The 23,013-nt window shown below is 41.9% G+C and overlaps 1 protein-coding gene across 1 annotated transcript in view; it reads right to left on the reverse strand.

Annotated features, from left to right (window-relative positions):
- RAB8B (RAB8B, member RAS oncogene family) overlaps window positions 1–17,306 on the reverse strand; it is an 80,214-nt gene extending 62,908 nt beyond the window's left edge. The window contains exon 1 of the mRNA XM_023185281.1: window positions 17,033–17,306. Coding sequence (XP_023041049.1) covers window positions 17,033–17,156 — 124 coding nt within the window. The 5' untranslated portion in view covers window positions 17,157–17,306. The remainder of the gene's footprint in view (window positions 1–17,032) is intronic.
- Between the last annotated feature and the right edge of the window lie 5,707 nt (window positions 17,307–23,013).

A 23,013-nucleotide genomic window follows, 5' to 3' on the forward strand; every position in this document is an offset into this window, starting at 1 on the left:
AGGTCATGATGACCTGAGTGCAGTTTTGAAGAGGGCAGAGCAGGACTTGAGGGGTTAATAAGTGAGATGAGGGACAAGACTTACTCTTTCAAGAAATCAAGGAACAAGGAAGTTTAGGGGAGATGGGTGACTTGAGAAAGTAGTGAGTTTACGGGATATCCTATTTAGAATGAGGATGATTTCAACAGGGTTGAAAGCAGAGCAGAAAGGGCAAGCAGAGAACTAGACAGAGAAGACAGAGGATGGAGGAGAGGAAGGGAATGACTGTCAGGGCCAGGTCCCAGGAGAGTGAGAAGGTATTATTACATCAAGCATACCAACCAACAAGTTAGCACTGGCTCCTTGCAGAGAAGGGCGAAAGAAACAAGGAAAGGTGAAAATATCCAGAAATCAGAGATGGAAGAAAGGATGCTGGGGAAGCACTTGTTAGGGAATAGGGGTCTTTTCAGGAAAATGAGGGGGAGAGGGGAGTCTTCTGCTATGATTTCAGTGAGACACCAACAGCTGGGACTTAAGGCAATTGCTATGAGCAATCAACTGCACAGTCATTAAAAAAACATTTACTGAGGGCCTTCTCTGCACTAGGAACTGTACATATTTATGTGTGGCATAAATGAAGTTAGCAGGCATTTACTACTATAGATAAATACTCTGGGTAAAAAAAGAAATGGGCTGATTTTATTGCTTTCACATCTAGAAAAAGATCATAGGCAATAATAGGTGATAATTACACATCCTTTGAAGCATATGTATGTGCTAATGGAGGAGATATCACTACTGCAGGAGCCCAAGAGTCATTCCTCAGAAGGAAATACATGGTGTTAGTTCACTTATTCCAAAAACAGATACTGTGTTCCTAAGCACCAGATAAAAGAGCTCTGAAGAGGCCAGTCATAGTTCCTGTCCTCCAGGAGCTTCCAATTGGGTGTGACAGGCCCTGAAAGCTCCTGCTCTTCCACCATGAAGGCACATTTCACTGCTTTTACTGCCCATGAACTGAATTCCCCATCACAAATCTGTATGTTTTATTAGAAAGTAAAACTCTCACCATCTGAACATTTTTTACAATATGCTTTTCTGGGTACAACAAAATTTTAGGGAACAGACTGGACCCGAGAGTTTCATGGCATGGGTTTTCAGTGCTGTTAAACTTCAAAATAAACTCTCTTAAAACTGCTTTTAAAATTACAAATCAAATGTGTCACTTCTTATGAACCTGACATGTTTTCAGAGCAAAGAAATAAAATAAAATGTGTCACTTCCCTGAACGTAACTATAGTCAGAATAAAATCTGTCCTCCTTACACTGCCTTGAGGCCCTTCATGCCATTGTTCCTACCAACTATCATCCAGTGTGTGTGTGTGTATTTTTTTTTTTTTTTTTTTGAGACAGGGTCTCACTCTGTTGCCCAGGCTGGAGTACAGTGGTGCCGTCATCACTCACTGTAGCCTCAACCTCCTGGGCTCAAGTAATCTTCTCACTTCAGCCTCCTGAATAGCTGGGACTACAGGCACATGATCACACCCGACTAATTTTTTAATTTAATTAATTTATTTATTTTTATATTTATTTAGAGATGGATTCTCACTCTGTCACCCAGGCTGGAGTGCAATGGCACGATCTCGGCTCACTGCAACCTCTACCTCCTAGGTTCAAGCAATTCTCCTGCCTCAGACTCCCAAGTAGCTGGGATTACAGGGGCCCACCATCATGCCCGGCTAATTTTTTTTGTAGAGACGGCGTTTCACCATGTTGACCAGGCTGGTCTCAAACTCCTGATCTCAGGTGATCCACCTGCCTCGGCCTCCCAAAGTGCTGGGATTACAGGCATGAGCCACCGTGCCCAGCCAATGTTTTTATTTTTTGTAGAGATGAGGTCTCCCTATGTTGCCTAGGCTGGTCTCTAACTCCTGAACTCAAGCGAGCCTCTCGCCTCGGCCCTCCAAAGTGCTGGGATTATAGGCATATGCCACTGCACCCAGCCCTCATCCTTGTATGAGAAAAAGTGTTAAAGGAAGGAAATCACACTTGATGTTCACTTATGCACATTTATTTTCCTAAACCTCTTGAGACATTTTAAAGATGAAAAAGAAACTAACAGCATGTATTGATACTGTAAAAGTATGATTAATGACTTTTTTGAGATGGAAGTATCACCTTGATTATTAGGGAAAGAAAAACCTATTAACTAACTTTCAAGTTGGGTAATTCACTCCATGAAAATCAGCTTCCGTGTTTTAAGATTTAATGTATTGTTTGAATTCATGTATGCAAACAAACTCATTAAAATTCAGGAGATTTCACTCAGAAACTCACTGTACTTAAAATTCAGGGCCCTAACAGAGGGTATTGAACTAGAATATTTAAATGGAAACATTTGTCCCTTCTAGACAGGGTGTTCTATGCTGTTTTTTGTTTATGTTTTCACCCAAAGTAGGAATTCAAGATGCCCTGAGAGTCTGCAGCAATTGGAAGAACTTGCTCCTTACATTACAGTAACATGCTGCACCCGAGGTCACGGGCTGATTTTCAATGCCTCCTTCCGCCCGCTGATGTACGGGATAATCGTCATCACTCTGGGGATGAGTTTAAAGACAAATATTTCTAATTCTAGCTTTGTAAAATGCATGTAGTCCGAAACTTTATTAAGAAGTAATTTTCTAGAAAACTTACATTCCTTTAAGTAACCAAAATGAATGCTCCCACTCATATTTTGTATGGAACTCATGCTAACAGGTGTTTCTTATGTTACCTGGATTTAAAAAAAAAAAAAAAAAAAACCCTCACCATATACTGAGCCTGACTGTCTGATAGGCCCTGTGCTTCATTAATGCTTTACCACAGTACTTCATGCAACCTCTTCATGACAATCCTCTGCAGAGAAGAGGAACTAAGGGACCACACAGGTTAAAAAACCTCATTGAGGTCACCCAGCTGGTAAGGAGTGGCACCCACAGTTCACCCTGCACCATACCACCTCCCTGAAGATAATGAATCAGAAAAAATACTTCTGAGTCACTGCTGGGATAGAAAAAAAGCATGGCAGTTAAAAATGGATTCTGGAACTAGACTACCATTTACTAGCTATATGACCTTGAAAGGTTATTCAACCATTCTGTGCCTCAATTACCTCATTTGGAAAATGGGGATAACAGAACACAACTAAGACGCTGTTGCAAGAATTAAATGGGTCAATAACATTAAATAATGTTAATGTCTAGAATTTGGTATACAGTAAGCATTCAATAAATGTTAGCTCTTATTAAAATCAAGTGCTATAACAATGAAGCCCCCAAAGATTACCAAGGTTCTTATACTCTCTGGACCTACCCTCAGTGAACTAGGGACTGATTTCATTCATATAAATTTACACACACTTTTTGTGTGTGCTTCCCATGTGCCAGACATATCATACACACAGTAACAGCATTCAATTCTCAAAAAATAAAACAAAATAAAAGTCCTACAAGGGAGTTACTATCCTTCTCACAATAAGGAAAATGGCTGAATAATTTGCCAGAGGCTCTCAAATAGGAAGTTGTAGAATCAGAATTTGAACTTTGGAGTTTCTATCTCAAAAGCCCAAGTTCTTTTAGCTACACCATTATTTTGAGTTCTTATATCTACTTTTTCCATTTTGTCAGTGAGTCCATTGGCTATAACTTAGGATCAGAGTTTGGACAGAGACTTTGTATTAGTGTATCTAGCACAACATTTCCTTTTCACGCATGAAAAAATAAAAGCCCAGGAAGTTTACTGTTGACTTGTCTGAAGTCATATAATGAATGTCTTCCATAGTCTCACACTGCCACTTTTTCCTCTCCGATGTCGGTGGCCTGCCTCCAACAGGGCCTCAGCCCTGCTCCTAATCCTTTGGGGCCATAGAGAAACCAATGACCACTGCACAAATCAAGACTATAAAGGCTAAGAGAGGGCTCAGAGACTTAACTATGAGGCAAGCTCACGCATTTTAGCAAGCGGACTTTGTTATATCAAAAGTTGAGTTGCTCGGGCTTCCCTATTTTCTGGATCACACTGGCATTACAGAGACTCAAACAAGGCAGGTGTTCATCTAGTCTACAGTGCTGCTGTGTCTGTGAGGAAAACTTTGCCAAACAAGGTTTTTACAAACAAAAGCTAGAGTAGATAAAATTTCACCCTCAAATAAAAGGACAGGCTGACATGAAGTTTAAACTTAACTTTGCCAAAGGAAGGAAGCTCACAATTAAGGTGGCTGTCTAAGGCCAACAGTATAAAGCATAACAAACCAACAGTCCCCATGTGGACAGACAACACTGAGATTTCTGATATAATTAGCTTCTTTTTCACAAAAGAGTCAGATTCATAATTGAACTCTGTCCCCTCATTCTGCTGTACACATATTTGATTGCTTCCTAAGGGCCTGAGTTAGAAACCAGGAGACAGCCCCAAACCACAAGTCCACTGACCTCCGGAGGCCAAGAGGGAACTTGATGCATGTTTGCATTAGCTATTACTCAGGCTTGTCCAAACAGAGGTTGATTTCATCTTCCCACTCAAAATACTGTTCAAGGGTTTGTTGGTCAGTTTCAATAGTTCTTACAGACCACTGAAAGGGACTGGTCCTATGGCTAAGTGCCCAACACACTGAGTCCCGTGGAAAACTCTAGCACCTGTTTTGAGAGGAACAGGTTGTTGCGGCTAGAGTACAGCCCAGAACTGAAGTGCGAGGCTCATGTGTTGGCCCGTCTAGCTTCTTACTTGATTAATCAAGTCAATTACCCTCTCAGAACTTTAGATTCCTTGTCTACAGCAAGGAGATATCTATCTCCTTCTACCTCACACGATTATTGAGTAGTTTACATGAAGTAACAACATAAGTGAAAGTACTTATGAAAGTGAAAGTAAACTTTACCGCAAAGGTCCAAGTGAAGGGAATGGGCAAATGATGTTGTCTCTTAATGTCCTAATTGGCCTCCCCATATATGATCCTACAGTGGCTCCCTACTGCTCCAGGATAAAGTCCAGACTCTTGAATAAGGTTAGAAGCCCTTCTGCCCTCTAATGATCCAACTTCACCTCTTGTCAAATCCCCCACTTACCTGAGGCTTCAATCAAACAAGACGTCTTCAAGTTCCTCCTTCAAGGGCTATGCTATCTCTCTGGCGGGCAGGAGTGGCTCTGCCCGGAGAGCCTCCCTTCCTTCCTCTCTTCCATTCTACCCAACTAACTCCTCCTTCGGGGTCCAATCTGAGCTGAGATGCAATTCCCTCCTAGAATCTTTCCCCGACCTCTTCTCTGCACGCTTTCATAACACGTAGATTTACTCCTTTGTAGCCTTTTTCATCATTGTGTTAAAATTGCCTGGATACTCATTAACTCTTTCCCCTTTCAAAATTTTGCAGACCAAAAAGTGTTGAATGAGTGGATTTAGTGAAAATAATAATGATCTAATGTTTGGCATGAGTAGCTGACTGACAAACCAATAGAGTACCCCCACCCCCAACTTCATAAGCAAGGAAGAAAGAGGTTCTTGGAGATCTAGTTAAAACCTCACCCACCCCAGTCACTCCCTTTTAACCCTAAAGCAAAAGGCTAATCAAGGGCCAAATATGTACTTGCATCCCAGATCTCCCAGTCCAATTCCTTCCTTTACTCCCACAAAATGTTGACTACGCCCAGACTGTATGCCAGACCATCAGTGTCTTTTCATAGCAAGAGAAATGAAGGCAGATGGGGTGTAAGAGAAAATAGATTTGAAATTAAAAAACAAATGCTCAATGTCAGGCTTTGTGTGACCTTGGGCAACCCCGATGCCTCTAGGCCTCAGGCCCAACGTCTGGCAAATGGAAATTTAGCACCAGCAAAGGGCTTCCTATTACTTTAGACTATTTTTCACCTACCTCAGCACGAGGTTGTTTTTTTTTTTTTTTTTTTTTTTTTTTTTGTCTTGTCTTGCCTTTTCTTTTTGTGGTGACATGTGTCTCGCTATGTTGCCCAGGCTGGTCTCGAACTCCTGGGTTCAAGGGATCCTCCCTCCTTGGACTCCCAAAGTGCTGGGATTGCATGCGTGAGCCACTGTACCTAGCCTCACCATGTTTTACAGAAAGAAAATGAGACTATTTGAAAATGCTTTATACATTTCTTCTCAAAGAAATACTTTTACAATTTTCAAGAAGTTATTTTTTCTGGTGATGTTTAGCTTTATTACTCAAACCAAAGCATTTTAAAGAATAGGATTCAAAAACATTAAGCAATCTCTTTAGTACAACAAAGATTTTAGCCAATTTACAAGATCAATACAGGCTTATTTGAATTAACTAATGCTACTTCTTCTTCTGTCTTCATGTCATCAAAACACTAACGTCTACCAGTGCAAAGAATCCTCATCCACAATCATTAACTGAAGAAACAAAAGGACAAACCCTTTTATAGACACTGTTTGATTTCACAGACTCACAGAAAGCTACAGCCAGAAGAGACCTGAAGACCATCCAGGCCTGCACTCACCCTTCATGATCAGAAAACAGTCTAGTCTGATGTTTTCAGGAGGGGCTTGTGCCATGAATAATTCAAAACACAAACCAATTTTTTGTCACAGGCCTATGTACTTTTTAAAATAAGAATTAAGAGATAACTTGAACAACAAATGGTAAATCATATAATAAGATCACAACATAAATTTAAAATGTAATAGTGCTTATCAAAGTTGAAGGCTGGCCGGAGGTGGTGGCTCACACCTGTAATCCTAGCACTTTGGGAGGTTGAGGCGGGCAGATCGCTTGAGCTCAGGAGTTCAAGACCAATCTGGGCAACATGGTGAAGCTGAGTTTCCACAAAAAATACAAAAATTGGTTGGGTGTGGTGGTGCACAAGAGGCCACTAATTCCAGCCTGATGACAAAGTATCAAAACAAACAAACAAACAAACAAAACCCAAAGTTGAAGGCTGAAGGGCCAAAATAAAGACACAACTCTGATGATATTATATATACTTATATATGCATGTTTTTCAACTTAATTATAATGGAATTTTGTGTATGTTAAAGAAATTATTTCACTTTTTCCACAAATTTGTCATCCTTCTATAAGGTTGGAAATTTTCAAAATGATGTAGACAAAATAGCGAAACGAACAACTCAAATTATTTTGTTTGTGGACAACACCCTGGTCTGTGTTCATTACTGGCTATGACTGAGACAGGCACCAATTTTTAAAAATTATCTAGTTCTAAACAATGTAAGAGAAAAATAGAAGTCAAAGGTCACTATTAATTCTCAAACTGTTTTACAGAGACGTTTCTAACTCTTCACCCAGCAGTTTACTCCAGCTGCTAACAAAATCAAAAAGAGACTGAACCAAGTAGCCAAAGAAACAGATAGGGGAAGGGAAATGTTTACATTTTTCTCTTCCCAACCCAATCCCCTCTCCCTCAGTCTTGGTATGGGTGAGGTGCTAATGGACAGTGAAATAAGAAAGTGGTTGGAGTCGTTCCAAAAGGGGAACAGTTGACTTTCAATAAAGAATTGTTTTCCATGCTGTATCAAGATTTTACTCAGAGCTATTTAGAAGAGAAAAAGTAAACGATTCCTTGTTGAAAACCATGAACAGCTATCACATCCAAATTCATAAGTAATAGACAAATTACAGAAAGGTTAGTCACTGACATCTCACAACACAAACTTTTTTTTTTTGTAATGGATTTTGTGTATTTGTATGTATGTGTGTATAAGGAGATTACAGTATGCTGCAATATCCATTCCAGATAAACAAATATTGCATAAGAAATGCATTTACAATTCAACTTCTAATATATCATCCAATACTTCACATTAAAACTTGACCATACATCTTCAGAGACTGTCCTTCCACTTTATACATCAGAATAACATCTATGATTTATTAAAATAATTACCGCCAAGTTCTTCACCAAAATATGCAAAATTATAATGTGATATGGGAAGCCATGCCAGTCCTAGCTCTGCCAGCAGAAGGCCGCGCAACACTACATGTTGCTTAACAGCTCTGTGGATGGTTTTTATCATGATGAAATGGGATTCCATATCCAACTGAGCTGTTGCAAAGTGCTCTGAAATCCTGCAATGCTGTCACGAGACCACAAGTAGCACCATTATCCAGGCTTTCTCAGTGGTAGCAAGCCTAAATATGATGAACATGATAACAAGCAGAGTGTTAGCATTTTCCCTAAGAGCCAAGAATTAAAATTCTGGGCTGAGGAAGATGGGAGCTCCCTGGAAAATGTCCAAAGTTGCAGTAACAGGTAAATACCAAAGTGCCTAGTTAAACTAACGCTAAATGCTACAAGTAGGACAGCAAGAAAATACTTTCATCACAGCTAATTGAGCTGCTGTGGAGAATGGTTTCCAAACTGTTTCCACCACTTTATGTGGCCTCCCAAAGGAAGTCCCAAGCAACTAAGTGACTTTTTTTGAAAAGCAGATTCATTTCTTCCTCTAAGGACAATCATGTACCTACCTCCTTTCAGGTTCTTATTAATTCAACTCAAAGTAAGAAAAATCCCAAAACACAAACCTGAACATAGGAAAAGGGCACCTCTCCAGACATACTATATCTAATAATTATTTACTAATATTACTAATACTGAAATTTAGCCATAACATGTTGGACAGCAAATAGCTACCTAATCATTTTAGAAAACAGCGAATGTGTAGGAACTTGCCACCCTCCCTCTTTCCCTACTGCCCATGGCAGACATTAGGTATCCATCACAGCCCTCAGCCTTGCTGAGCTCAGACAGGACCTCAGAACTCAACAAAAAACAGCATTCCTGGCAGCCACTATCAATCCATCAGGATTGATATTTTTCATCCTAGCTTTGTATATTCCTCAACATACTATGCCAAAATATTGAAATGGGTCTTTAAAGAAAGCCACTTCAGCCAGGTGTGGTGGCTCACACCTGTAATGCTAACACTTTGGGAGGCCGAGGCAGACAGATCACTTGAGCTCAGGAGTTTGAGACCAGCCTGGACAACACAGCGAAACCTTGTCTCTATAAAAAATACAAAACTTGGCCGGGCGCGGTGGCTCAAGCCTGTAATCCCAGCACTTTGGGAGGCCGAGACAGGCGGATCACGAGGTCAGGAGATCGAGACCATCCTGGCTAACACGGTGAAACCCCGTCTCTACTAAAAAATACAAAAAACTAGCCAGGCGAGGTGGTAGGAGCTGTAGTCCCAGCTACTCAGGAGGCTGAGGCAGGAGAATGGCGTGAACCCAGGAGGCGGAGCTTGCAGTGAGCTGAGATCCGGCCACTGCACTCCAGCCTGGGCGACAGAGCAAGACTCCACCTCAAAAAAAAAAAAAAAAAAAAATACAAAAATTAACCAGGCATGATAGTGTGCACCTGTGGTCCCAGCTACTCCGGAGGCTGAGGCAGGAGAACTGCTTGAGACCAGGAGGCGGAGGCTGCAGATTGCCCCACCACATTCCAGCCTGGGCGAAAGAACAAGACACTGTCTCAAAAAAAAAAAAGCAAAGAAAAAGAAAAGAAAGCCACTTCATGACAGTTTCAAGACTAAAGAAAACCCTTTATTTAAACTATAAAATGATCATTTTTTCCCGTAAGATGAGAATAAAACATAACCATAAACATCAACACTACAGACATATGCTATTACAGTGAGATACACAAGGGGTCTAAATAAAAATATTTATATAATTTTTTTTTAATAGAATTTGGCCTTATTCAACCCAAACGCCCAATCCAGGTCTAATCCACTCACTACCCTGTCACTCAAATGAGTGCTGGGCAGAACACAGACACAAACACATCTCCATCTGCTAATTAAAAATGGGCATGAAACTGTTAACAGGCATCTGTTGCATTGTTTGAAGCTAATGGGCAGAGACAAAGCTGAAATGGCTCTTATAATGCAAACCCAGTGATTTCACTCATTTTCTATTTGGTATTTATGTTAGTGGGGGGTTGGAAGCGGGTGTTAAAACAGCTTATTATGGAGACCGAAAGATAAGTGAAATATCTTTGATAATCTAAAACAACCCTTTAAAACTGATTATGGAAAGATATGCAGCATTTTATACTGAGGGAAGTAACATTCCTGTGTTAAGAGTCTGAATTAAACACTTTTCATCTTAACTCAAATATCATCTAATAATCTACAATACTGTGAAAGAGAAGAGTAACAAATTCAAGCTATGCTTTACACCTCATATAGGGCTTTCACAATTCATCCCTTCATCCATTCATTCATCCAGTGTGTAGACATTTAATACAGGCCTTGGAGATTTAAAAGGTGAATATGACTTGATTTTTGCCTTAAGGAGTTCACAGCAACTCTGAAAGGTAGACATAGTATTCTTACACTATGTTATAAGAAACTAAGGCCCTAGAAGGATAACTGACTCCCCAAAGCCCACAAAGCTAGAAGAGCAGATGCCCATGGCTCTTAATTCAACACGCTATCTCCATAATGCCAAACATGCCAGTCCACTTCATCTGCCTGTAAAATGAAAATAACTTAAGGCTTTTTCATGTCAATATCAGCTCTGATAAAGGATCTATTTTAAAGTTCTGTGACCACCACACATCCTTGATGGCCATGACTGTTTTGCTCACAGGCGTCATCTAGTCCACAGACATGTCTGGTTGGCCCTTACTGTAATGGCTCTCACATTGTTTTTTGTTTGTTTCTATTAATTGCCCATAAAGTTCGATTTTTATGAGAAATTTTCAGCAAATCTTGAAATATGTGATGATTTTCCAGGATGGCAATGGTAAAGCTGCAAATAAAAAGCAGCCACTCCCTCAGAGAGGGGAATCCGTACAATCCAGGGTCCCCATCACACCCTGCTGCTTCCCATTCTGGTCCACTCCCCTTATTCATAGTTCCCACCAGACCCAATTGAGTTTGCAACCCCTAACCTAGGCAGTAAGAATCTACAATCTTACCTTGAATTTCCCTTTTTATGTTTCCATGGCTACTTGCATTTCCGAAGCTTAGTGACATCATACCCCACATTACTCGTCACCTAAAATCTACTTCCCCATCCTCACCCCAACCCTCTTCTCATGCTATGAAAACTCTATTCCTGCAAAATATTCTCAAGCAACAGTTCTAACAGACACAGGAGAGCTGATGTCCAGAGCTGGGCGCAGACAGGAGGACTTAGACTAGAGCCGACCTGAGGCTGACAGCTCCCTACCCATCCACTTCAGGATCTATGGTTCTTTTCAGATTCAGTTATGGAATTCAATTCAAAAATATACTGCTAAATTTTTCTTTGTCCTCACAGACTAGACTTATTTACCTCTAAAACAATACGTGAACCAATTTCCCTCCAGCTTTTCTCAGTGGATCCAAACAATCTCGCTGCTGTTGCCAAGAGAACCTCCTCCCTGACTTGCTGCCTGCAGAACAGCTGGTGAAGCTCTTCATTAAAGTACACATTCTTCAGACAGATGCATATTTGTACCCAAGACTCAGTTTCCCCATGTCCACCCTTTATATGTAGGAAGGCTTTTTTCATTCACTAGAACATTGATTGAAGAGATGAGTTTAACCCTTTATGATCAAGTATTAAATTTGACTTTTTCTGAACCAGAGTCATTATCAAGCTATCGCTTAGATGGGAAATCTACTGGCAGCTTTGAAAGAACACAATGACATTAAAATAAGACTTTATGTACAAAATGTTCAATTCGAACTTGCATGTTCCTTGCATATTTTTGTTTGAGAAGCTGAAACCAAGGAAAACAACTATGAAAATGAAAATCAACTTGCTCTACATATCTGGACTATGCTCAGCCAAATGTTGATATCATCTTGGATAAAAATGTAAATATGACAAAGTTTGTTTTTCAGTCAATAAGTCTTGATAAAAGCTTTGAAATGCTACCAACCAAAAACAGTTTTTAATTTTAAGCAAGGATCAGCAAACTTGCTACAAAGAACCAGTTAGTAAATATTTTTAAGCTTTGTGGGATACATATGGTCTCTTGCGCATATTGCTTTAGTTTTTAACAACCTTTAAACAAATATAAAAACCATTCTTAGCCTGTGATCTGCACAAAAACAGCCTGCAGGTCACACCTGGCCCATGGGCTGTAGTGTGCCAACCCCTGATTTTAAGGAAAGTGAACCCAAGAAAAATATCCAATGTCACAGAATAAAATGTCTAAAAGTACTCTGATGAGACTAAGCTGCAACAATTACCGACATACCCCCATTCATATGATTTTATTAGTTACTTTACATATGGAAGAAATTCTAATGATGGATACACTTTCTTCTCCTAATCTGAAATTATAGACACAGAAAGAAAGGGCAAAGGACTACTATGCGCTGAGTTATTCCGGTATAAAGTCCAACAGAACTCAGAGTCATTGTAGTAACATTTGCTATTCACCTGAACAGACTTAGCTAATCGAAATGGAAATGTCTTAACTTTCCTCACATAAAGGTGTATGTGCAAACTCTACTTCTTCCCTGGAAAAGGTGATGACTTGAATTAATGCAGATAATCATACTGATTAGGAATAGTAGCAGCTCAGTTGTGAAAAGTGACACAGACTTGAATTTGGGGTTTCGCTACAGGATCTGCTATATAATCAGCTGTGTAATTTTGAGGGTGTCAAACTTTCATTTTTTTTATTTATAAAATTGGGACAGGAATAAAGTAGATGATATCTAAGACTCTTCCTGCTGTTAAGCTATGACTATACTAAATAGTGAAACCACTCAGGAAATACCTAACAGGAAGAAGGGGGCAGGGCAGGAGAGAGATGGCAAAGGGAAGAAACTCTGATTGTCCTGTCAAGAGGACAGGGCTGGGTTATCTCTTTTTGTTCAGCCAGCACCTTTTTCTGTGTAGAGCCATTTCAAGATGTCGGTATGTCCTCATATCAATATTAAAATGCATCCATTTCCCATAGGAAATATAATCTATAGCTGACTGTATTATCATTCCTAATTGTCTTCATGTTACATTTTACAGGCATTTAATTAAATGTGTTTTTGTTTGTTTTTTGTTTTTTTGAGATGGAGTCTTGCTCTGTCGCCCAGGCTGGAGTGCAGTGGCGCAATCTCAGCTCACTGCAAGCTCCGCCTCCCAGGTTCACACCATTCTCCTGCCTCAGCCTCCCAAGTAGCTGGAACTATAGGTGCCTGCCACCACGCCTGGCTAATTCTTTGTATTTTTCAGTAGACACGGGGTTTCACTGTGTTAGTCAAGATGGTATCAATCTCCTGACCTTGGGATCCGCCTGCCTTGGCCTCCCAAAGTACTAGGATTACAGGTGTGAGCCACTCTAGCCAATTAAATGTTAATTATGATCACATAGGGTTTTTTAGAGCCAATAAAAAAAAATTCAATTTTCAAACATTTGAACTGAAAGGCGGGTTGGTCCTAGGCACTGGACCAATAATTTCAAATGGATAAAACATCCCTTCTTCATAGTTAACTAAATTATTGACAGATATACCAGAAGATCTTCAATAAGTAGGATAAAATAAAATCTACCTTCCACCACCCCTCAAAGAGCAAAAAGGAAATTGAGGGGACCTGCGATATCGGAGAAGATAGCAAAACCTTATTTATTTACTTACCTATTTATTTTTTAGAGACAGAATCTCGCTCTGTCTCCCAGGCTGGAGTGCAGTGGTGCAATCATAGCTTACTGTAATAACCTTGAACTCCTGGGCTCAAGTTATCCTCCTGCCTCAGCCTCCTGAGTAGCTAGTACTAAAGGTGTGTACCACCCCACCTGACTAATTTTTTAATTTACTTTTTGTAGAGATGGGGTTGCCCAGACTGGTGTCAAACTCCTGGCCTCAAGTGATCTGCTTCAGCCTCCCAAGTAGCTACGACTACAGGCACACATCGCCATGTTTGGTGAATTTTTCTATTTTTGTAGAGACAGAGTCTCGCTATGTTTCCCAGGTTGGTCTTGAACTCGGGACTTCAAGTGATCCTCCCACCTCAGTCTCCCAAAGTGCTGGGGTTACAAGCGTGAGCCACCACACCCAGACAATAGCAAGACCTTAGAGAAGTGAGAAGAAGAAAGTATCTGCGAGACAACTGTATCTGTAATCAAAATGACTAATTGTCTCCTTCCCTTCTTGATGACAGAACCCCTATCAAAACAGTGTCGAAAGATGGCAGATTCCCATTTTTAAAACTACTAAAACTTTGACAAAGCAAAACTAAGACTTAAAATGTGTCTTCATGGGAAGAAACAGACACCCATACATATCTACCAAAACACATACACACAAACCCCAGGCGTTAAGAAATGCATCTTTTCCGTATGACACAGAGCTTATCAAGTGTTGTCAGCAATGCTGTGGCAGACCTCATCAAAACCCAGTCAGGAAAGCACAGGAACTTACACACTTAGGTACTTCATGACTAGGGAGGAGGCGGGCTGTCACCTCAATAACTTCAGATCACCTGGGAATGAGGGGAGGGGCACGGAGGGAATGGCTGCTAGAGATGTCAACACCCAAAATCTATACATGTAATCAGTGAAGAGTCTGCGGAACCAGAATGATGCTAACATTCACCTTATTGTCCCAGCTTAATTTTGACTGCAGAGCATTAGGTTTCAGGTATATAAGTTCTGCTGCTTGAAGGCAGTGTGCTACCACTTCCTGTTGGAGCTCTGGGGCTAAATAAGAGGTATGGGATTTCCCCTCCTCCACGTCAACTGAAGACACAGCTCACAGCCTCTTTTTACCACATCCACCTCACAGAAAATATGAAGACCAAGATCTCACATGAGATTCACCTCCTTTTCATGTTCACTTCCTATTCTAATCTGTTTCAGGGCACTGGTTTTCATGCCTTCATAGCTGTCACCCTCCAAAGAACCTCATTTCCATCATTTTTTGAAATCCACTGATAGACTTGAACCCTTCAAAATGAAAAGTAATTTTTTAAAGGTACTATTTTAAAAGGAAGCAGACACCCTTAACGGAAACATGGGACAAAAATTAAGGGAAAAACAGAAAACGAATAAAGCTATCACAAACAAGCAAGTTGTCCAAGAAGCTTAACAAAAACAGCATCAGTGCGATTCACTTACTTTCAAGGCAGGAGATACTTCTGGGAGGCTCAAATACAGAATGGACAAAAGGACACCCACTCAACTTGTTAGAACTTATCCTTTACCATCTGTACTGCAGTATGCATTCAACAATGAAAAATCATTATTTGAGGCTTTGAAATTAATACCAACATCCAAAAATTAACGCCCTTTAGTTGCTGTACCAGCAGCTACCACCAAATCTTAGGAATATACTTTAGAGATGACATTTAAAATCTGCTTTTTCAGAAAAGAAAAAGTCCCACTCAAGACTGACTGCCAAGAACTTGCAATTCAAACTTCCTTAAGCTCAGACATCATTACACCCAGGAGATTTTAGACCGTTCAATCTACATGAAAGAAGCCAGAATGAGCAAACAAACCATAGCCTTTTGTAATACTTAAAGAGTGGTCTATACCAAATACTCTTTTTAAAAAAAGATAAACTATTTTTTTAAAATACACAAATACTTAAACACTCGTATTACCAAAGCACTAGCTCTCTATTATTTCCCAACCCAGAAATTCATGGGGAAATATGCTGTAAGAACTATATGAAAGATGCCTAAATAAGCCACTATTAGAGGCCAGAAACATCACCAAGACAACCAAAAGCTGAGATATTCTTAAGGTACTTAATTAACCTGCAGCTATTTAACAGGAGAAATGATGTTAAGGTGGTCACTTCTAAGACAGCTTAAAACCAGCTTTGACTTGGTCTTCAGTTTATGGTAAGTTAAGAGATCTTGTTACCTGAACACAGTGTCTTCCAGTACAAAAGTAGAAAGGACAGCTCCCAGCCAAGATCAGAAAGACTCTTGAATCAATTGGAAGTAACTTACAGGTGTATCACATGTTGTGATTCATTTACCAATAATTAGAACCAAAGCAAAATATACAGGGAGGCAGGTAGAACACAAGATCAATTCCTTGGCTGAGAAGTTGTTAAACATTCAAATCCAAGGATTTAAAACACTGAGAAGTCTTGCTTCTCAGGAGATCATAGTAAAGAGGTGAACCATATTTTCCTGACCACATCATTTCCAAAAGTCACCAATTCCCTTAACATCCATTAACACTCACAGAACAAATTAACGCTCTACAGACATTATTCCATCATTAGTCACATTTTGCTTTCTCCTGCACTTGATCCAGAGGAAGTAAAGAGAACATGGTAATCAGTTACTGGAGCAAGTCCTGCGCCCCACTACTTTCCATTTCCTCTCTTTTCCATCTCCTCTGTCTTCTCTGCTCAACCTCCCTTTACTATGATGTTGCTTCCTCTTTTCCTTTCTGTCTCACACCCAGATCTCCTTTACTTTCTCCACCAAGTATCCTCATTCCGCCCTCTGATCCCTTGAACTCTTCCACCTACAATTTTCTTCTGCCCCCTCCTACGACATCTCGGTCCAGACCTCCTGTGGCCAGCCGTCCCCTTCTCCCTCACCTCCTGACCGCTCATTCCCCTGAATTCCCTTCCAGTTGCCTGGTTCTCACTTCTCTGTCCCTTGTGTCCTCTGTCCCTTTACTACACATCCCTCTCATTGCCCCATCCCTCATTTCCCCCTTCACATTTCCTTCCTCTCCTGTCTTTTAATCCATTTACACGTCCACTATCCCCTTCTCTCTCTACACGAGATTTCCTGCGTCTTCCCCCCAACACATTTTGTCCCTCAAAGACCCCTCCCTGTCAGTCTGCAAACCCTCTCGTTCCCCCAATACCCCTAGTCCTTGTTCCTCTGTTCCCCTTCCCCTTCCTTTGCCCCCAAGTTACCCCTTCGCCCTAGCCTCACGTTCCCGCTCGCTCCTCTCCCTCAAACGCCCTCGCCCCTCTCAGTGCCCCCGCCACCTTGCAGTCCTCGGGATCTCCTCTCCCGGGCTCCCAAGCGCCCCCCGCCCTCTCCCCATCCCCTCGTACCCGCCCCCCAATTCTCTCCCCGGTCCCGGGCCGCGGCCCCTCCCTCACCGATGGTGGAGATGAAGGTGGTGTTGAAGGCGTCCTCTGAGAAGCGGAACAGGAGGCAGGTCTTGCCCACCCCCGAGTCGCCGATCAGCAGCAGCTTGAAGAGATAATCGTACGTCTTCGCCATCTTCTCGCTCCGGCCCTCTGACCGAGGAGCCAGAGGAGGCAGTGGAGAGAAGCGAGGAGGGGGCCGCGGGCGAGGGGGCGTGCCCGCCAATCCGCCGCTGCTCGCTCCGCCCCGCGCCCCGCCCCTCCTCTCAGAGAAGGCCTGCGCGCCCCTCCCAGTGAGGCCAATCCGCGAGGGCTTCGTCATCACCGCCCGCGCCCCGGGGCTTCATGGGACTTGTAGTTCCTCCCGGGAGCCTCGGGCGTGCCCCGTGCGGACTGTCCAGGCGGCTCCAGCGGATAAAAGACGTGCTATGGGCGGGGTGACAGGGTGGAGGCGTTTCCACCCGAGCTGGGAAGGGACGCCCCGTTTCGAACTCTGCTGGTCGAGCTGCCGGAACTTAACTTTGTAATTTCTTTGTGTGCGGGCGCCTTCCAAATCCAGGACCTCAGAATCAGAGCTCCGTAGTTCCCGCATCTCTTCCGCCGAGACCTGGAGCAGAGATGCTTTCTTTCCTTGGCGCTGCTGTGGCGCAGCCTACGGGTTATCTGCAGAGTGCATTATCCAGCTTCTCCCCCAGGCCATGCCCAGAACCACTATAACCGCCCTCCGGCGGCGCCTCAGTCACAGAGCTGAGAAAGAATGGTTACCATGCTAACTCGAACCTCACTCGTGCCCCCTTCTTCAAGCCACACAGACCAGAGCCAAATACGATGAGTTTTAGAGAATCTACTACGATAATCGCTCCTCTCTCATCGCAGGAAGATGGATTTTTAAATCTGGGAAACCTTGTGCTACGGGTCTGTGCCCCATAAAACTGCAAGCATCCTGTGAGGCGGGAACCGGGCCACGGGAATTTAGAGAGTAAGGTTTGAATTTAGTATTGGGTCTGCTGCATAACCGCTGTGACAAGTCACGCAGGCACTGTACATTTCAGTTTTCTCATCTGTAAAATGGATATGAAACAAGATACTTCATAGGGTTCTAGTGAAACTTAAATTAAATGTGGAAGTTCTTTGAAACCCATAAGGCACTGTTAGCATTGATGGTAATATTCATTAATCTTCAGTAGGTTCTCACTTAACTGATGACGAATATAGGGGGAAACAGCATTCTGTTATACTCAAGTTAATCCTCTATTATTTATTGTCTTAGGCTAATTCTTTGTTTTGTGGGTGTATTGTTCAGTCCCCTTTCATTTGCTAGTGGCAGAAACCCAACCGGATTAGCTGTTGTGAAAAGGGAGTTGACTGGTTCAGGTAATGTGGAAGCAAAAGGCTAAGGAGGTGTGGGACCAGGAATCCACCCTGCCAGGGCTCTCTGTCTCTCATCTGTTGTTCTCCCTTGGAAGTTTTAATTTCTAATATGTCAAATACGGACAGATAAAACCCACATAAACAAAAGCTTCTTGGAGTCTTCAATAATTTTTAAGAGGATAAAGGGGTCTTGAAACCAAAATATTTGAGAACCACTGGTCCAGACATTTACCATTTATCTTAGCTATAAGGAAACACCTTCTGGAAGGCTAGAGGTTATTAAGGGAACCAGCGGACTCCACCATTAGTGGAATAAGAAAAGAAAAGAAAAAAAAACGTGGACAGTTAGTTGAACAAGCCAGTAGGATTTTTAATACACATACTGTGTGCCTTGTGACTTTACGAACAGTGCCACTGATAATCCATTCTCGGTCGCATTGTGGCAGAAGACTTAGTTGGCCCTGGAATTGGCCTTCATTTTCTATGTGGGTAAAAGATGAAATGCATCATCATTAACTTATTGATCATACAGTAGCCAGAGGGCTGCTGCTGCTGGTGCTTACGGAATGTCTCATTCCTAGAGTCCACTAGATAGGAACAAAGCTCTAATGAGGTCAAAGTCACAGTGTCTGCCCCTAATGAAGAAGGATTCTGCTCTCTGGCACAGGCTGAGTCTCCTTGCCCAAGCCAGTCCTTGAGCAAGCCTCTGAACGTGACTTCAGCCATGGTCTGAACAATGTGGATTGTTCTATAACTTCCTCCTCATTCCTGGAAAAGAAGGGGAAAAAATTCCGCAAAGAGGAGTGGAATTTCTTTCTTTTTAAAAATGTATATTTATGGCCGGGCGCGGTGGCTCACGCCTATAATCCCAGCACTTTGAGAGGCTGAGGCGGGCGGATCACGAGGTCAGGGTATTGAGACCATCCTGGCTAACACGGTGAAACCCCGTCTCTACTAAAAACACAAAAAATTAGCTGGGCGTGGCGGCGGGCGCCTGTAGTCCCAGCTACTCAGGAGGCTGAGGCAGAAGAATGGCGGGAACCCCGGAGACAGAGCTTGCAGTGAGCCGAGATAGCGCCACTGCACCCCAGCCTGGGCGACAGAGCGAGACTCCATCTCAAAAAAAAGAAAAAAAGTATATTTATTAAAATCATGTTTAGTCCCACTGTATGCAACTATTATCATTCTCTTTCTATATGAATAAAAATGTACTGATATGGTAAAGAACTTAAGTTCAAAAGAGAAACTAGCATTAGGAATTTTAAAGTCCCTAAATTTTCTTAGGGGAATTTTGTTAATTGGTGGGAATTTTAAAAAATAATAATGTTGTCTTATTTTCACTTCCCCAGTTTTTCTCTGCTACCAAGTATATATAATATTGGGACTTTCTAGCTGGTAAGTTTGCACACCACTGTTGAACCATTCAAGCATTTTGACATATTGATACTACTTCAAAAAGAATTAGATTTTTTTCTCTTACACATTATTCGTTTTCATATTTTGTGCAACGTTATTTAGATATCAGATTCTGGTAATAGTAACTGAGTACTCTTGAATGAAGGCATTTTGCTCAAAGGACTGGACATTAAGTATATTTGTAGCACTACAGTTACCTAAGGTAGCAGGTTGCTGGTTGCCACTGTTCCTTCTTTCTCCCAGAGCTATCAGTGGACTCCGTTTTAAACTCCAAGTTACTATGCTCTGAGTGAACCACATCAATAGTTTCTGTCAGTTTCCCAAGCCCACCCTATAAATACTACATCACTGCAGAGCACTAGGCAGACCAGCACATTCAATTTGATTTAGCGAATGTTTATTGAAGTCTTCTATAGGGTTAACATTGTACATGACAGCTTGACTACAGTAATCTAGATGTCCAAGGAGTCTACCTGCTGTGAATTTTGTCAGACCAACACTCTTTCTGCTTTTGGAAAGCCACTCCTCTTTCTAATAGTGACTGTGAATCATGTCACTTCACTGCATATGCCACAGAGGTGGGCATATGACCCAGGCTGCGTCAATCCAAGTTCTTCCCTGTGAACTTTCTAAGGAAATGGGTTATTGCTGAAAGGAGGTCTGTCTGGTATGAGGTCTTTGTGAGCTTTTGGCTGGTTTTGATCAAAGTTTTAGTTCATTTTCCTGTATTCTCTTGTTCCTGCTCTCCTCTGTGTTTACTTTGTCCTCAGGCTAACTTTCCTCATGGTAGCAAGCAAGACTGCCATGTTGCACAATTCCAAAGGCATTATTCACTCTCCACAGTAATGTATTCATCTTGGGGGTCCACTCCCAAGATTCTACAAACATAGTCTTGAGGGTCTGTGTGTTCTCTAAGCAGATTTTCAAAATAATTTTAGAATTATTAAGCTGGTTTAAGTTGCTCCGTAACACTTGAGAGCAAGAAATGTCACCTTTCTTAATTGCTTTAATGAAATTAAATTTGACTGAGACTCGTACTTATCAAAGGCTGACAAAACCAATATCAGGTTTTTATTGTTTTTGAGAAAGAGTTTCACTCTTGTTGCCCAGGCTGGAGTGCAATGGCACAATCTCAACTAACTGCAACCTCTGCCTCCTGGGTTCAAGCAATTCCTCTGCCTCAGCCTCCCAAGTAGCTGGGATTACAGATGCCCATCACTATGCCTGGCTAATTTTTATATTTTTAGTAGAGATGGCGTTTCACCATGTTGGCCAGGTTGATCTCGAACTCCTGACCTCAGGTGATCCACCCACCTTGGCCTCCCAAAGTGCTGGGATTACAGGCATGAGCCACCACACCCAGCCCAATATCAGTTATTATTGGGACTTTTCCTCTCCTTAATTGTATCTTATAAGAATCCAGGAGCTTACATGGTCCTGAAAAATTAAAGGCAAAGCAGCCTCTGGGAATCAGTGTGTACCCATCTCGGTTGACACTTCTGCCCAACCACTCTTAGGTTCTGGCCCTCTGCCATCTGTTAAGCACAGCTGTCCCGGTGGGCTACAAAGATGTCCTTTATGGTGATTATCTTCACTGACTGATGACTCAGCTGTTGAATAAGTTCTCTCTCTGTTATTGAATGGTTTGTGTGCTTCTTTGTCTGCTCCCTTAAAAGTTGAACTCTTTGAGGAAAGAGACTGCTAAGGTATTGCTGCATCCCCAGCATGCTTAGCATGATGTTTTATACATAGTAGGCACTCAAGGTGTTGAATGAACAAATGAATAAAGATCTGACTGGCGTCTCAGTAGTCTAGCTAATTTTAAAACATCTGGACACCTTTAGTTTATTATTTGCTATAATAGGTGTTTGGGACCTCACTAATACCTTTCTATTTGTACTCTACCTTGTATTTATGTTATTCATTCGGTAAGTACACTATTCATTGTTGTGTTTAAGAAATCAGAATAATTATATATTATTTTTCTGGTTTATCAAGATCACACTGAATGATAAGCCCTTAAAAATACCAATTTTTCATATCACCTGTGTGTCATAAAGAAAATGCTATTTAGTGATACTCCAGTGTATAATTCTACAATTATCCTAATCAGAGGGACAAACTGTGCCCTTTCCACTCACTGATACTTCCTGAGCAATCACTGGGTGAAAAATGTCCATGCAAACATTCATTAAGTTCACAGTTTGAAACCAGCTAAGCAAGGCCACCTGGAGGATACAAAAAGATGTCTCGTGTGGTCTTTGCCCTCAGTTTGCACCCAGCTAATTGGGGGGAGAGCCGACAAGTGAAAAATTCAATGGTAAATGTGAGGCTTGTACACACTGCATTTATCTTGATAGGTCAAGATAAGTTGTCCATTCTGATTGGTTGGCTTTTCATTTGGATTAGTGGGGCATCCATTCTGATTGGTTGGATGTTGATTTTGATTATTTGAGCATCCATTCTGATTGGCCAGGCTTCCAATCTGCCCGGTCAAGTGTTCCTGCCAAACTGATTGTTACATATTATGCATACGACCACTAGATGCAGAAGTTAAATAAAAGGGAGAGATGATAAGACCCCTACATTATGTACATTCTACATAATGCAGAATCAGTGGGAGCCCTGAGCTTGTTTTCCTGCAACTAGATGGTCCCATCTAGGGGTGATACGAGACAATGACAGACCATCAAGCATTAGATTTTTTTTTTTTTTTTTTTTTTTCTTTTTGGGACAGAGTCTCACTCTCACCCAGGCTGAAGTGCGGTGGCATGATCTAGGCTCCCTGGAACCTCCACTCCCCAGGTTCAAGCGATTCTCCTGCCTCAGCCTCCTGAGTAGCTGGGATTACAGGCGCACACCACCACGCCTGGCTAATTTTTGTGTTTTTAGTAGAGATGGGGTTTCACCGTGTTGGCCAAGCTGGTCCCAAACTTCTGACCTCAGGTGATCCGCCTGTCTTGGGCTCCCAAAGTGCTGGGATTACCGTTGTGAGCCACTGCATCTGGCCTAGGCATCAGATTCTCATAAGGAGTGTGCAGCCTAGATCCCTTGCACACACAGTTCACAATGGGGTTCGGGCTCCTCTGAGAATCTAGTGCCACCTCTGTTCGAACAGGAGGCGGAGCACAGGTGGTAATGCTTGCTCACCTGCTGATCACCTCCTGCTGTGTAGCCCAGTTCCTAACAGGTCGCTGACTGGAAAT

Source organism: Piliocolobus tephrosceles, chromosome 6 (assembly GCF_002776525.5).
Source record: "Piliocolobus tephrosceles isolate RC106 chromosome 6, ASM277652v3, whole genome shotgun sequence".
In the NCBI taxonomy this organism is placed as follows: Eukaryota; Metazoa; Chordata; class Mammalia; order Primates; family Cercopithecidae; genus Piliocolobus; species Piliocolobus tephrosceles.